We start from the raw sequence: 13,643 nt of genomic DNA, 5'->3' as shown, positions 1-13,643 counted from the left end.
CTAATCCCCAGAAGATAGTTCATATAAAGACTCAAGGAATAAAAACATTATCATGACTCTAAATAAAATAGGGTTATAAATGCATGAAAATGCTCACATTTAGTTCATACAGTATATTACATTATTTTATTTATGCAGCACCTTTCAAGCGTAAATACAAAGTGCTTTCTAGACTAAAAGTATTTAATTAATACAAAATTTAAAAAATAGTCAGAAATCTATTTAAGCACTTTCATGTATGCAGACAAAAATGAGAGCACATCAATCAGCACTGGGCCCATACATAAACACATGCAAAATAAAATAAATAAGTTTATTTATAATTAAGTTAGATGTGGATAAGAGAAATACGCTCATATAAAGCAGGTAAAATTGAAGTAAAGGAAATACCCACATATATAAACAAATAAAATTAAAATCTCAAGTAAAAGTATTGTATTGTACAATGTATAATTCCTTATTTATTTTTTTGTGCATGTAGTAATAAATGCTCCAGCTTTTACACCTAGTGACTATTATGATTTATCATTTGATGAAGCTATAGCAAGGGGACACTCCCTCAAACTATTAAAATAGTTCCTACACTGTGCCACTTTCGCAATAGAGCGAAGACACTCCCCTTTGCTTTAAAAGCTGTGCCTGTGTCCACAAAACCATCTCACCTCTGCTGAGATTTTGCTTCAACATCTGGATTTTCTTCATTCTGTGTTAAAATAGGCGATTGATCTGCGATAGGCTTACTGATCTACAAGTGGAAACTCAATTATTTCTTCAGGAACACTGCTTCTGCTGAGGTGTGTCCCATACTGAAGTACTAAATGATGGATGTGTGGGCCAGAGCTGCGGCTCTGTCTCTGGTGCTGCAACAGCTGGCGCTCACTGTCACGGCTCAAGGCATCAGTAAGTACTCTTCACCATCTATGCCCCTTTGGAAAAAAAGCATTTTTGTGTCTGTATCAGCATATTTCAACTGACTGTCTTTTCCTAACAATCTGTTGTCTGATCTTACAACTTCTATTCTTCAGCAACCCTGCAAATAACAAGGATAATTCTCCTAATTTCAAATTTTTTTGTGGTTAGTAGAATTTGCCATCCAGGATCTTGTAACAGTCTGACCTAAATGAGTAAATCAGTTTTAGATGGTAAAACAACTCTAACTGCCATCTGAGAAAGTGCATGTGCAAAACTTTGATTTGCCCGGAATCCACACGCAAATGTTTCCACATAATTTCCTGTCACTTTGTATTATTCTTGAATTTAACTAATGGCTGTGTGCAAGTGTTTTTGTGTATGTATATGTGTGTACGTGTCTTTGTGCGTGAGTGTGTAGAAAGTGTGGGCGTGAGGCAGTGGGTTTGTTCCAGTGGAAAGAGTTTATTGCTCCTCCTTTCTGCAGCTCCAGTCTACCTCTCTATAAAACACAGCAGGACACATGTTGTGCACTTACTTACACACACACACACACACACACACACACACACACACAGGTATACTGTCACACATAAAGTACAATAGTGCACTGACTCAGCAGTAGCAATCTGCAGTACACTGTGAGCCATAGCCATCAAGACACACACTGAAAAAACTCAATAGTGACAAAAAAGAAACCCAGCACCACTAGTGTACCAGATTGAGTGCTTTCAGTTGGTATGTGAATATTTCCTACGCTATTGACTGACCACTATACTGTGTGTTTCCCTTACTATCTGTGTTAAACTGTGACTTTTCTCTGTCACAATTATGATTCAATCTGTTAACAACAGTACAATGCAGGTTTTTAACAATCCTCTCCTGTGTTAGTCTATGACCTGCTGGTGTCTCCAGACTGCCTGCCAGACTTGCTCCAAGGAAGCCTGAAGAACAAAGGGCGAGATGAGGCGTTCCTCCTCTCCTCCTTCAGGCTCCACAGCAAGGCCCCCACCTCTCTCTACAGTGTCATCAACCCCAAAGACAACACCAAGTACCTGGAGGTCAGCGTGCAGGCCAAACTGAGCAAGGGTGAATTATTCTATTAAAACACATACTGGCGTTATACAGTCTGCATTATCAGCTATCTGTTTTAACTTGTGTTCTCCTGCTGCCTTTCGCTGCCTCCCTGTCTTTTATTCTCGCTTCTCTCCATCTCTAGTGACCATTCGTTACCAGAAGACTGACGGCCGTTTTGTCACAACCAGTTTCAACCACGCTTCCCTGGCAGATGGCCGAGATCACCATGTGATGCTACATGCCAGAGGTCTACAGGGCGGCCCACCTCGCCTCAACATCTATGTAGACTGCAGACTGGCGCACAGTTTGGATGATCTGCCCACTGCGTTTGGGTCACTCCCCCCTGGTTCAAACAAGGTGGCACTTAGGACCCTGCAGTCGAGTGCACAGGTGAATAAGTGGCTTACAGTTGAGAGTAATTTCATATTTGATGGCAGAGATATAGGCTGCATAAAAAATTAGTAAAGCCCCAATATTACTGCGTAAATATGAATACTTTTAGCGCAGTGCAATAACTAGACATGCCACATGTATATCATTCCAGTTTGTTTCTTTCTTTGCAAGGATGAACTGACAGACTTGAAGCTGGTGATAGAGGACACCATAGACAATGTGGCGACTCTGCAGGACTGCAGCGTGGATCAGCGTGAATCTCTGCCGCTGCTGAGTGAGAACACTTTGCAACCAACTGTCTGACATCACCTCATCATTAGAACTTAAACCGGCTAGATGTGGGATGTGTATCTAATACTCTAATTCTGATTGGTGAAATTATTTCAGGCATTCAGGGAGGCAGGACGGCACATGACCAGGCCACCATGGAGGAGCTGAAGAGCATGCTATCTGAGATGAAGGAGCTTCTCCACAAGCAGGTATCCCAGCTCTGAATCCCAGACTTGTGTGTATAACATGGGTAACTGATGGAAAGAGAAAACACAACAATTAAAAATTGTTCAAGATGATTTGGAAAAATAAATCAAAGTCTAAATCATAGAGGTCTAATAAACAGTCCAATAATTTGTTGTTTGCCACCTGTTCCTTTTTTTAAGACCAGGTTGATGCTGAGATTAAATTAAATGGATAAAGAAAGAGAAACTTTTCTTGGAAAACATTGGATAGCAGAAAATGTGGACAGGTCCCTGGTTGTTTAGAGTAGTTACCTAATTTAAAAGTGGAAGAATGTGGGCTGATTCATAACCATTTGGAAATTAATTTTTCCTCTGGATAAGATTGGTTTTGCAATAAAATCAGCAATTTGTTATGAAAAGTGAGAATCCAGACTGTGAGGACCTGCTGGCGTTCTCTTGTTGCAAGACTGTATGTATAACCTCTGCAACAGACAGCTGAGTAAAAGCAAAATTCACCTCAGCAGCAGATAGATGTGGATGATATTAGACGTTCATTTAAAGCAGAGGATTTGTAAAGAGATAAGGCATCAAACAGGGAGGCTGAGGCAATAAAGCACTTGTTCTATAGTTCAACCTCTTAGACTTGTCGTGCACATTGAGAGAATCCTCCATAAAAGAAACAGATCGCCAGAGCTTTCCTTAGCAGACACAAATTTTAGTCTCATTCAGATTTTCAATAGGTATTGAAACATAAGATTGTGATTTGCCTCCAGTGATATAAGCTGTAAAGTAATAACACTATTACCCAAAATAGTTTGTCCTGACTAACACTTCTTCACTGCGTTTCTTTAAGATTAAGGAGACAACTTTTCTGAGGAATACTATCGCAGAGTGTCTTGCCTGTGGTAAGCAGTACAAAAATCATGATCATGTTAAGAGTATTTAGATACTGACAAAGTGACATTTCAACAAGGTGCTTTCATATCTGGCTATGTGTGCCCACAGGTCTCGGGGGTAATCCAACCAACACAGGTCCAGCTCCAAGTCCACCGCAGTTTGTCATTCAGCCTCGGCCTCTGACTCAGTGCCCACCTGGCACCTGTTTCAGACAGAACATGTGCATCCGTTCAGAGTCTGGGGCTTTTCACTGTGCCCCCTGTCCTGATGGATATACAGGAGACGGGGTGCACTGTGACGATGTAGATGAGGTATGTATTATTTGTTTCCTGGAATCTGCAACCAGTAAAACTAGCAGTAATTATCATTTGATCGTGTTTATTTTGTATATTTTAGTGCCAGTTTAATCCATGTTACCCTGGTGTCCGGTGTGTAAACACTGCTCCTGGTTTTCGCTGTGAGAAATGCCCTCTGGGATACAGTGGACCAGAGATAACTGGAGTGGGAGTGTCCTATGCTAAGTCCCACAAACAGGTACAACAAACACTATTACTACACTGTATATAAAAACATTCCTACTGTTGGATATATCTGTGCCTGTTGGCAGAATGTGAATTATATCTTCTATCTGTTCTTTCCAGGTGTGTGACGATATAGATGAGTGTCTGGGCCCGTTAAAGAATGGAGGTTGCACTGCCAACTCGCACTGCTACAACACTATAGTGAGGCCACTGTAACTAGAATATGGTTATTGTCACACTCTCTTAGCAGGAGGACTGTTTTTTGACCTAGTATTCTCCTAACCAGGGCTCCTTCCGCTGCGGAGAGTGTAAAACTGGCTTCACAGGTGACCAGGTGGGAGGCTGCCATGGTACCAGGCTTTGCCCAAACGGTCAACCCAGCCCCTGTGACACCAATGCTGAGTGTGTCGTGGAGAGAGACGGCAGCATTAGCTGTGTGGTAAGGATTTAGAAATTACTGAAGTCATATTCGACTGTATACGTACCACTGGGTCATGAGTGTGAATCACTAAAGATTGTGCTGTTCCTCATTACATCATCTACATAAAACATCATAACATTACTTTTTCTTCTTGTACGTGTGTGTTAGTGTGGAGTTGGTTGGGCAGGTAATGGCTATGTGTGTGGAAAGGACACAGATATTGACGCATATCCTGACAATAAGCTCCAGTGCAGAGACAACAACTGTAAGCAGGTATACTCATTTCAACACCCCCTACCCTTTTTTTTTGCATTTATTTCATGCTAGTATTATACATTAATGCTGTGTGTGTTTTACTGTGTTGTCTCCAGGATAACTGTGTCTTTGTGCCAAACTCTGGCCAAGAGGATGCAGACAGGGACGGGCTGGGTGACTCCTGTGATGACGATGCAGACAGTGATGGCATTATTAACATAGATGTAGGTAACTTAGTTCCACAGGACTAGCAGACAAATGTTGATGGGTTCTAACATTTGAATGAACAGGAATTTTTACTCGCTCACTTGAGCCCCTGCACTGTACAGTAAACCCTTTTTTTCTGTCCTAGGACAACTGCTGGCTCGTACCTAACGTGGAGCAAAGGAACAGCGATAAGGATCTCCATGGCGACGCCTGTGACAACTGCATAACAGCTGAAAATCCCTCACAGAGGGACACCGATCAGGACGGGCTGGGAGATGAATGTGATGATGATATGGATGGGGACGGTAAGTGTGTTTGTTATTATATAACAGTCAAATTATTATTATTGTCACATAGTTTTGTGATTGCTGTACATCCCTGGGTGTAGTTGGAGGGGCAATTTTTGTTAATGGTCACATTGAATGAAAAGGTTGGATGGTCATTACTGTGGGAGGTGTAGTAACTAGGCCATAACTACTTTTATTGCATCAATTAGAGGTAATATATGGAGGAACACATTGTGAAACCAAGTGACTGACAATCACATTAAACAACTAACGTTACCATGTCTGTGAGGGCTATCCAAACCACAGCCTGTCGGTACCAGACTGTCTAGACAAGAAGACAACCTTTACCATCCTGTTTGGTGGAAAGTGTGGGCATTTCTGTTGCTTTCACTGGACTGGCAGCACTTTATCTGTTCAAAACATCTCCCTGGTATTTTTGTGTCTGTTTCCAATTCACATCCTCTACCAGTTAGATCATTGGCTTTCATGGAAACAACTCAAGCCTAGAAGACTAAAAACACCAGTAGAAAACAGTGTTAAATGCTAAAATGTTCCAACTGGAATTGAAGGTGTAAAAACGTCTCACATACTTCACTTGATTGACCTTTTCAAGCACCTCTCATTTGTTCCTTTAGAAACACAGTTTTAACTTCTTGTCTTCGTGTGTGCTCACATGTTTACCTTTGCATGCTTACGCATGTTGCATGTTGGGACTCTGTTTGTAGATGTACATTCCTTTTGGCAGAGCTCCAATCTCTTGATCATTTGGTTATGTCTTTAACTCCAAGGCTGGATTGCTAAGCGCTTGGTCATGTCTGTCTCCTCTCTAAAAGCATTTTTCCACAGTAAGCCTCCGCCAGGCATTGAAAGCCACTGGAAACTATTTCACCTTCTTCTTCAACAAACATTGCCATCTGGTCATGCATTTGACAGACGGTGTCTGCAGACTGTGTTCTGTCAGGCTTTTTTGATTTTCCTGTCAACGTTTTTACACATGACGCAGAAATAAAAAGGCCTGAGTTGTTGATGTTTGCAGGCTATAAGAATATCCTCGACAACTGCCAGCGAGTCCCCAATGCAGACCAGAAAGACAGAGACAACGATGGGGTGGGAGATGCCTGTGACAGTTGTCCTGATGTTGCCAACCCTAACCAGGTAACAAACCAAACAATGTCCTAAAAAAAGACTCATCTGATGTTGCTACTCTGACCAACCGTGTTTGTTTTGTCTACCTGCAGTCTGACTCAGATGATGACCTTGTAGGAGATACCTGTGACGACAACATAGACAGGTAGAGCCCTCTGTCATGACCAGTGGTATGAATGTATATACAGATGTGTAATTCTTTTGACCGACCTCCTCTTTGTCAGTGATGGTGATGGCCACCAGAACACAAAAGACAACTGTCCCACAATCATCAACTCCTCTCAGCTGGACACTGACAAGGATGGAATGGTTTTAATCTCCTTATTCATACTTTACTTAATTTATTAGATTAAGCATATTTCATTAATTCCTCTCATGCATGCTGACATATAGATGGCTCTGTGTTTACCCTCCTCCAAATGTGCGATATAACCTTGATAGGGAGATGAATGCGACGATGACGATGACAACGACGGCATACTGGACAATGATGACAACTGCAGACTAGTCGCCAACCCAGACCAACAGGACACAGATAGTTAGTGTCACTTAATGTTTTTTCATTGGTGCGTACATGCATGTGTACAGTATGTGTCTGTGCTATGTGGTCCCTACTAAGCTGCATCCTTGTATTTCAGATAACAATGTTGGAGACGCATGCGAAGGAGATTTTGACAAAGACAACATCATTGACATAATTGACCACTGCCCAGAGAACGCTGAAATAACCCTGACCGACTTCAGAGCCTATCAGACCGTAGTGCTGGATCCAGAGGGGGACTCTCAGATTGATCCCAACTGGGTGGTCCTGAATCAGGTAAACAATAGCCAAAGTTCAACCCCCTTTCCTAGTCAGCCTCTGTTACAGTAACATTACAAGTTTTTGTATAAAGCTCATACCTGTTCCGTCCATATTCTTTACAAAATGAGTATAGTACTGTACTGGTAGTACAATTATTATTGTTGTTAGAATTCAACAACATATGTAATGAGTCCCATAATAGAACTAAAAGGAATAGGAATAAAATAAAGTGAAGCTGTTCTGATTTGTCCTGACAGGGCATGGAGATAGTTCAGACCATGAACTCTGACCCCGGCCTTGCAGTCGGTAAGCACAGAATACCTTCATGCTGTCTCATCCTCATCTGTTTGAATATTCCCATCTTCTTTGGTGTTTTTTTTGTCAGCCTTTGCCTCACATATATCGTGTCCTTCTTCTCCGCTGTCCTCATCTGCAGGCTACAAAGCGTTCAGTGGGGTTGACTTTGAGGGAACATTCCACGTTAACACGGTGACGGATGATGACTATGCTGGTTTCATCTTCGGCTACCAGGATTCCTCCTCCTTCTACGTGGTGATGTGGAAACAGACAGAACAAACCTACTGGCAGGCTGCACCCTTCAGAGCCGTTGCTGAGCCGGGAATACAACTCAAGGTAAATGGCTGCATTTCTATACACATTCACACGCCGGTGGCAGCGAGCTACAGTTCAAGGTGCTTGCCTGACCACCAGTAGCAATTTGATGTTCAATGTCTTGCCCAAGAACACTTTGACAGGAGGATCTGGGGATTGATCTGACAACCTTGTGATTAGTGGATGACCCACTCTGCCTCCTGAGTTACAGCTGGGGGAAGAGTGTTTACTTTCATCATCTCTTCTTTCCCTCTCTTATGCTATCTGTCTCTTTATTACTACTAGGTAGTTAAATCAAAGACGGGTCCTGGTGAGTATATGAGGAACTCACTCTGGCACACAGGAGACACCTCTGATCAGGTCCGGCTCCTGTGGAAGGACCCCAGGAACGTTGGCTGGAAGGACAAGGTGTCCTACCGCTGGTTCCTGCAGCATAGACCACAGGTTGGATACATCAGGTACATACATCAGGACACCTTCCAACACACGGAGACATACACACTCATACTGTGTGGACTGACTTAACTAGTTTCACCTCCTGTGTGAACCAGGGCTCGCTTCTTTGAGGGTTCGAAACTGGTGGCGGACACAGAAGTGATAATTGATACTAGTATGAGAGGCGGGAGACTAGGTGTGTTCTGCTTCTCTCAGGAAAACATAATCTGGTCCAATCTGAAGTACCGTTGCAACGGTGAGTGTCTGCAAGTTAGAGGCAGTCCTATCAGCTACATAAACTTCAAGTATTCCTAAACATCTCTTTTTCTTTCTCATCACCACAGACACTATTCCTGCTGACTACGAGGATCTCAATGCCCAGAACACAGAGTGAAGCCAGAGAAGGGGAGTGATCCATTAGGAAACAACTTAGCAGAGGAGCAGAGCTGGACTGCTGAAAACAAAAGAGTTAGAGGACACAAGTTAGAGAAAAAAAGTTTAGTGTGAGAGGGAACATGATGGACAGTTTTGGTGAGGGACTTTGGTGATGGTATTTTAATTTTGACATTTGAGCTAAACTGTAACATTGGGCATTATATACTTTACTTGTGTTTAACTGAAGCAGTACACTCTTGTATAAATCACCAGGTTGTATGTTTATGCAATATCTTAAATGCAATTCTATGAGCATTTTTTGAGTAGTGTTAAAGATGCAATACTATTTTTGAATGTGTTGGAAGTACAATAAATTCTGATCATTAAAGAAAACCTCTTTTTTTTTTTCCCCGAGATCATTGTGTTATTTACCTGTATGAGAGAAAACTTCAGCAAATAAAGACACCACATGGCGTTCAATGGCTGTTTTATTGAAAGAGTGTGAACAATGAATTGCATGGCACCCAAATCTCTGTATTTCAAACATACATCTTGGGTCATGCCGTCTGATTTAGGTTTTTGTTTAGATTGATATCAAAGCTGCAGAGCACCATTCAATTTCTACATTCATACCAAATGTTAAAATGCAGAAATGTTTCCAAAAAAATGAAGTCACCTGACAAAATTTGCATGTATATGAAACATAAACTGAATGAATGAATCCACAGATCACAGGACTTAAGCCAAAACGTACATAAAACGTGTTAGTAATACAATCAGACAAAAAGGACATTCTGATTTATAGATGAATGAGAAACAAAAATGACTTGCAGTTGACAATGTGCGATAAATTGTAATTTTTTTTACAATATAAAAAATCAGCTACACAGGAAAGCAGGTGGATGATTTTGTGTGAATTTGAATTCGGCAATAAACTCAACATCCAGTGTTGAATAACTTGCTAATAAAAGCAATTATGCTACCTTATTCTTACCACCATTATGAGATGACAAATGTAACAAAAGCCTTTATAACTGTACAGAAAACAGCTGATTTAAGTGTTTGTGTTTGCATGCAAATACTTTTCTCTGTTACTGACCAAACAATTCTGAGTAATTTGTTGTTTTCTGACTACCTTTGGCAAACATTCCTCATCTGTGACACTACAGCTCTTCCAGAGAGGCAGCCGCGGCACTCCACCAACGTCACTCTTACATAAGGCAGGTTGATTTGAAGAGCACTGCCCTGTACAACAACAACGACGGCAGGAAATGTTGTACAGATGACATGGATTTTCCTAAGAAAAAAGATCTTGCTCAAAAGGGAGCACTGACATTAATAAAATCTGAATTATCCTTGTAATCTAAGTGGAAACTTCACAACACTGGGTATAATATTGAAAAGGGTTTGTTCTGTTGCATAGAAAACTTCTACAAAAGGGAGCAATATAACAAAGCACAAACATACACAGCTTACATGTGAGCCTGAGATGAGTTCTTAAACAGAGCCAGGGACAAATCTATTTCAATTCCCACCACATTCCTTCACAAAATTAGTTCTGATTACTTAAGACACACGTAAATAAATACATTTTCTCTTGTAACATCTCTAACCCGAAATACATTTGTCCCAAAACTTTGCTATAACTTTATGGTCCAACCGTACAGAACTGAAATGTCTGGCTGAGAGTAAAAGCGAGAAGAAAAAAAAACACAGGCAATATTTACAAAATACACTTTAAATGAAATGATGAAGGAATCTATAGGGGCCGGATGATTCTCGTGTTTCACAATGTTATTTAACTCCCGTGATTCTTTATGTAATTTCAAATCTATAAGCAATACAAAACTCCATGAGTAAACTGGTAGTAAAAGATAACAAATTTACCATCAAGGTATCAACATTGTAAAACAAAGTAAAACACTATCATAAAAAACAAAAGGCAACAGACAATCCTCCATTTTGAACACTGAGGGTAGTGTGGGGTTGTGTTTCAAGGTAAGAGGGAGGGGTGGTACTCCCTTGGCTCAGCGTGAGAGCGTCTGCCTGGCCACGTCCCAAGAATCAGAGTAGCCTGACTCTAGTTTAGTGGCGGGGCTCTTAGGCCTCAAAGCGCTTCGGGCAGACCATGGGAGCGAAGAGAGTCCACATGTAGAGGATGAGACAGACCCAGCAGGAGGCCATCTTGATCCAGAACACTGACCAGCTCCCGTCTAACAGCTTCTCAATCTTATGGTCATTATAACTGCAAACGTAAGCACAAAACGAGAGAACTGAGCAACGACTACGAGACTCATTAACAGCTAAATGGTCCACTGTGTACACCAGCTAGATGATAACTTTAGTCTGTCTGGTTTTTGATGTTCAGTAAGTAGAAGTGGCTTATTTTCTCTCTCGGAAAACAGCTGGCTGCTACAGCCGAAATAAACGCTGCGAGAGTGAAACAAATCTGCAATGAGCTGAAATATGCTATAAAGCTCCATAGAGGGAAGGCAGAGTCAGGTGATTAATCCATATGCGTTAGTCACCATTAGTCCATAGTCATGTGATCCATGGTTATAACAAAAATATTGATTATAGCCACTTTAACCTAATTGAGACAATACTAAAGACCTGCAACCTTATCCTTAATCGTATCTTAATTAGAATAAAGTCACTACAGATATTTTTCATATCTGACATTTTAAACTTGTCATAGTAGGAGAAGCACAGGCATAACTAATAACATTAACAACGGCTCATACAATTAAGTGTCCCAGAAAGCCACACCAGGACCCTTGGAATGGCTTATCAAAATGGAAATCAGTCATTATTAAAATAAAACAAATATTATTAATAACACCTCTTATGCTAAGGCATGTCAAAATGTTTGCTGAGAAAAAAGTTTGTTAGCAAAAGGAATTAAATTAAATTAAATATATATTATTTATTTATATATTTTTGCATATGTATATGGCGTCAAAAACACCTGCATGTTGATACTGTTACTAATTATTTTTCCAGTTGACCAAACAAATATTCATCCTGTGATTGGATAATTCTACATATATTGCTTGTTCTAAGTTGGTTCTTATTTATTCTGCACTTAATGAAGTGAGGTCTGCTTAGTTCAGTCTGATCATCCACAGTGACTGTAGTACATGAGCATACCCATACTGTATATGTCCGAGCATTGTACCACAATCTGAGCATCACTTACTGGAACCAGTTGGTGACGGTCATCATGACATACAGGGATCCCAGGAAGAAGACAGAATGGAAGTAGGAGTAGCTGTAGATGGTTGCTTCTCTCTCATCATACATCACATTTTGGCCTCCACCAGTGTTCCTCTCCTCATAGTCATCTAAAAAGCACACATTAAAGAATTCAACGAGGATGTGAGGGAGTGACACTTTTAATGTGAGAAAATGCCTTATAACACTGATGTCATTCTGGATTTGCTTATTTAAAATACATGCAACTCCCAAATAGCATATTTGTACAAGTGGAAATATAATTCATATATAACTTTGTGTATTTCCAGCAGGGGGCAGTGTCACCCTACCCACAATTCCACTTTGCTTTTGGTCCTGCTTCACTGTGTCATACTACCCTCCTAGTAACAGTGACATCATCTATGTTTGCTGACCAATACTTTCTCACCCTCCGCAATCTGGCTGAGGAATAGCAATGAGCATAGCCCCTCTGTGAGCAAACACTACGGCTGGGTGCATATGCATACACACTGAACAGGCTGGAGTGGCAGGGGGGAGAGAGGGGGAGGAAAAAAACAAGACGAGACAGTGAGGGGACATTTTTTTGACTTTCCTCACCTGTGTCATCTCCAAAACAGAAACAGCAGCGAGCTCTCTGCAGGATGAAGGAAAACGTACAGGTTACCACCAAACTGGAATAGACACACATCTCTCTCGGGTCGAATTAGTTTAATTTAATAAGGACGTCTAATTAAAAGCATCTGGTCAATGGGTTTTTTTGGGACAAGTCCTGTTAATCTGTTTAACCACACACCCTAGTGAGATCTGAATATTTGTGTGTACCTCAGTCTCTGGCTCACTGTTCCTACACACTCTGAGTGCTGCAGAGCTTCGCCTGGTGGTGGACGTCAGGCTAGAGGGAGGGTGGAGAAAAAGATAGAAACACAGATGGAGGGAGAGAAGGGTTGTAATTCCGTCACAATGTATTTTTCCATTAATTTGAAGTTTCAGATTGCTGCAGAGTCTAATTCCCTCTCCTTCAGGGAACGGCCACAATAGACACGATGCCTCCACTTGATGGGAAACGCATGTGAACAAACGAAAAAAGCCATAGTTCTCTTCTGTCACACCCTTCGCTTAGCCACAGCCAATCATGCACTGCCTCTCAAGAGTCACAGCCAATCAAAACAACCCCGTCTCTGTCGCTACAGCCTGCCATGAAATGCTTACTGTTATTCAACATTGCATATAACAGAACTGCTGTTAATGGGTTTGGCATGTAGCCTCTACATAATCTCTCAACTCTTTAAATTTAATGATATAGCACTAAAAAGGGATAGTTTGTAGGGAAACCTGGCTTGTATTTGTCTAGACATTGAGATCAGGAAAAAGGAGAAGCAAGGTGTGTGCTTGTGTGTGAGTGTGTGTGTGTGTGTGTGTGTGTGTGTGTGTGTGTGTGTGTCTTACCAAGAGTAAAGGATGCAGCCAAAAAGGATAATGGTTCCAAAAGTGGTCACAATCTTCTTGTCGCTCTCAGTCTCAGAGTTGAAGAAAAACATACAAACGGTGGTGTTCACACCATCTCTTTCCACAACTAGACGGAAAGAATGGAGACAGAGATGGATGAGGCAAAAGAACAAGTAGAGGGAGTATTGT

The 13,643-nt window shown here is 41.2% G+C and overlaps 2 protein-coding genes across 2 annotated transcripts in view; one reads left to right on the top strand and one right to left on the bottom strand.

Annotated features, from left to right (window-relative positions):
* Positions 1 to 775: 775 nt before the first annotated feature.
* thbs4a (thrombospondin 4a) lies at positions 776 to 9,272 on the top strand. Its single transcript, XM_068703068.1, has 23 exons — positions 776 to 900; positions 1,801 to 1,998; positions 2,129 to 2,376; positions 2,551 to 2,653; positions 2,767 to 2,858; positions 3,688 to 3,739; positions 3,840 to 4,042; positions 4,128 to 4,265; positions 4,373 to 4,453; positions 4,539 to 4,691; positions 4,842 to 4,946; positions 5,045 to 5,152; positions 5,281 to 5,440; positions 6,459 to 6,577; positions 6,661 to 6,713; positions 6,793 to 6,877; positions 7,010 to 7,106; positions 7,207 to 7,385; positions 7,628 to 7,676; positions 7,807 to 8,003; positions 8,268 to 8,440; positions 8,534 to 8,673; positions 8,762 to 9,272. Exons 1-23 carry the CDS (start codon positions 819 to 821, stop codon positions 8,809 to 8,811), a joined length of 2,865 nt encoding a protein of 954 aa, XP_068559169.1. The 5' UTR covers positions 776 to 818; the 3' UTR covers positions 8,812 to 9,272.
* The window catches only part of serinc5 (serine incorporator 5), a 20,441-nt gene continuing 16,060 nt past the window's right edge, over positions 9,263 to 13,643 (bottom strand). The window contains exons 8-12 of the mRNA XM_068703069.1: positions 13,455 to 13,581; positions 12,831 to 12,900; positions 12,606 to 12,642; positions 11,992 to 12,136; positions 9,263 to 11,037 (exon numbers count right to left, since the gene is read on the bottom strand). Coding sequence (XP_068559170.1) covers positions 10,893 to 11,037; positions 11,992 to 12,136; positions 12,606 to 12,642; positions 12,831 to 12,900; positions 13,455 to 13,581 — 524 coding nt within the window. The 3' untranslated portion in view covers positions 9,263 to 10,892. The remainder of the gene's footprint in view (positions 11,038 to 11,991; positions 12,137 to 12,605; positions 12,643 to 12,830; positions 12,901 to 13,454; positions 13,582 to 13,643) is intronic.

Source organism: Cebidichthys violaceus, unplaced genomic scaffold (genome assembly GCF_023349555.1).
Source record: "Cebidichthys violaceus isolate CVI_PGR_0920_01 unplaced genomic scaffold, fCebVio1.0.p SCAF_9, whole genome shotgun sequence".
Lineage (NCBI taxonomy): Eukaryota > Metazoa > Chordata > Actinopteri > Perciformes > Stichaeidae > Cebidichthys > Cebidichthys violaceus.
Note: the sequence above shows the minus strand (reverse complement) of the source record. Positions and strands in the feature narration are given on the sequence as shown.

What these genes read in the sequence shown, in the direction of transcription:
- thbs4a (XM_068703068.1), top strand. Translation starts at nt 819, where the DNA reads ATGATGGATGTGTGGGCCAGAGCTGCGGCTCTGTCTCTGGTGCTGCAA. An exon ending in ATGCTAAGTCCCACAAACAG is followed by an intron (nt 4,266 to 4,372) that starts GTACAACAAACA and finishes TGTTCTTTCCAG; the next exon opens with GTGTGTGACGATATAGATGA. An exon ending in TGATGATATGGATGGGGACG is followed by an intron (nt 5,441 to 6,458) that starts GTAAGTGTGTTT and finishes TGATGTTTGCAG; the next exon opens with GCTATAAGAATATCCTCGAC.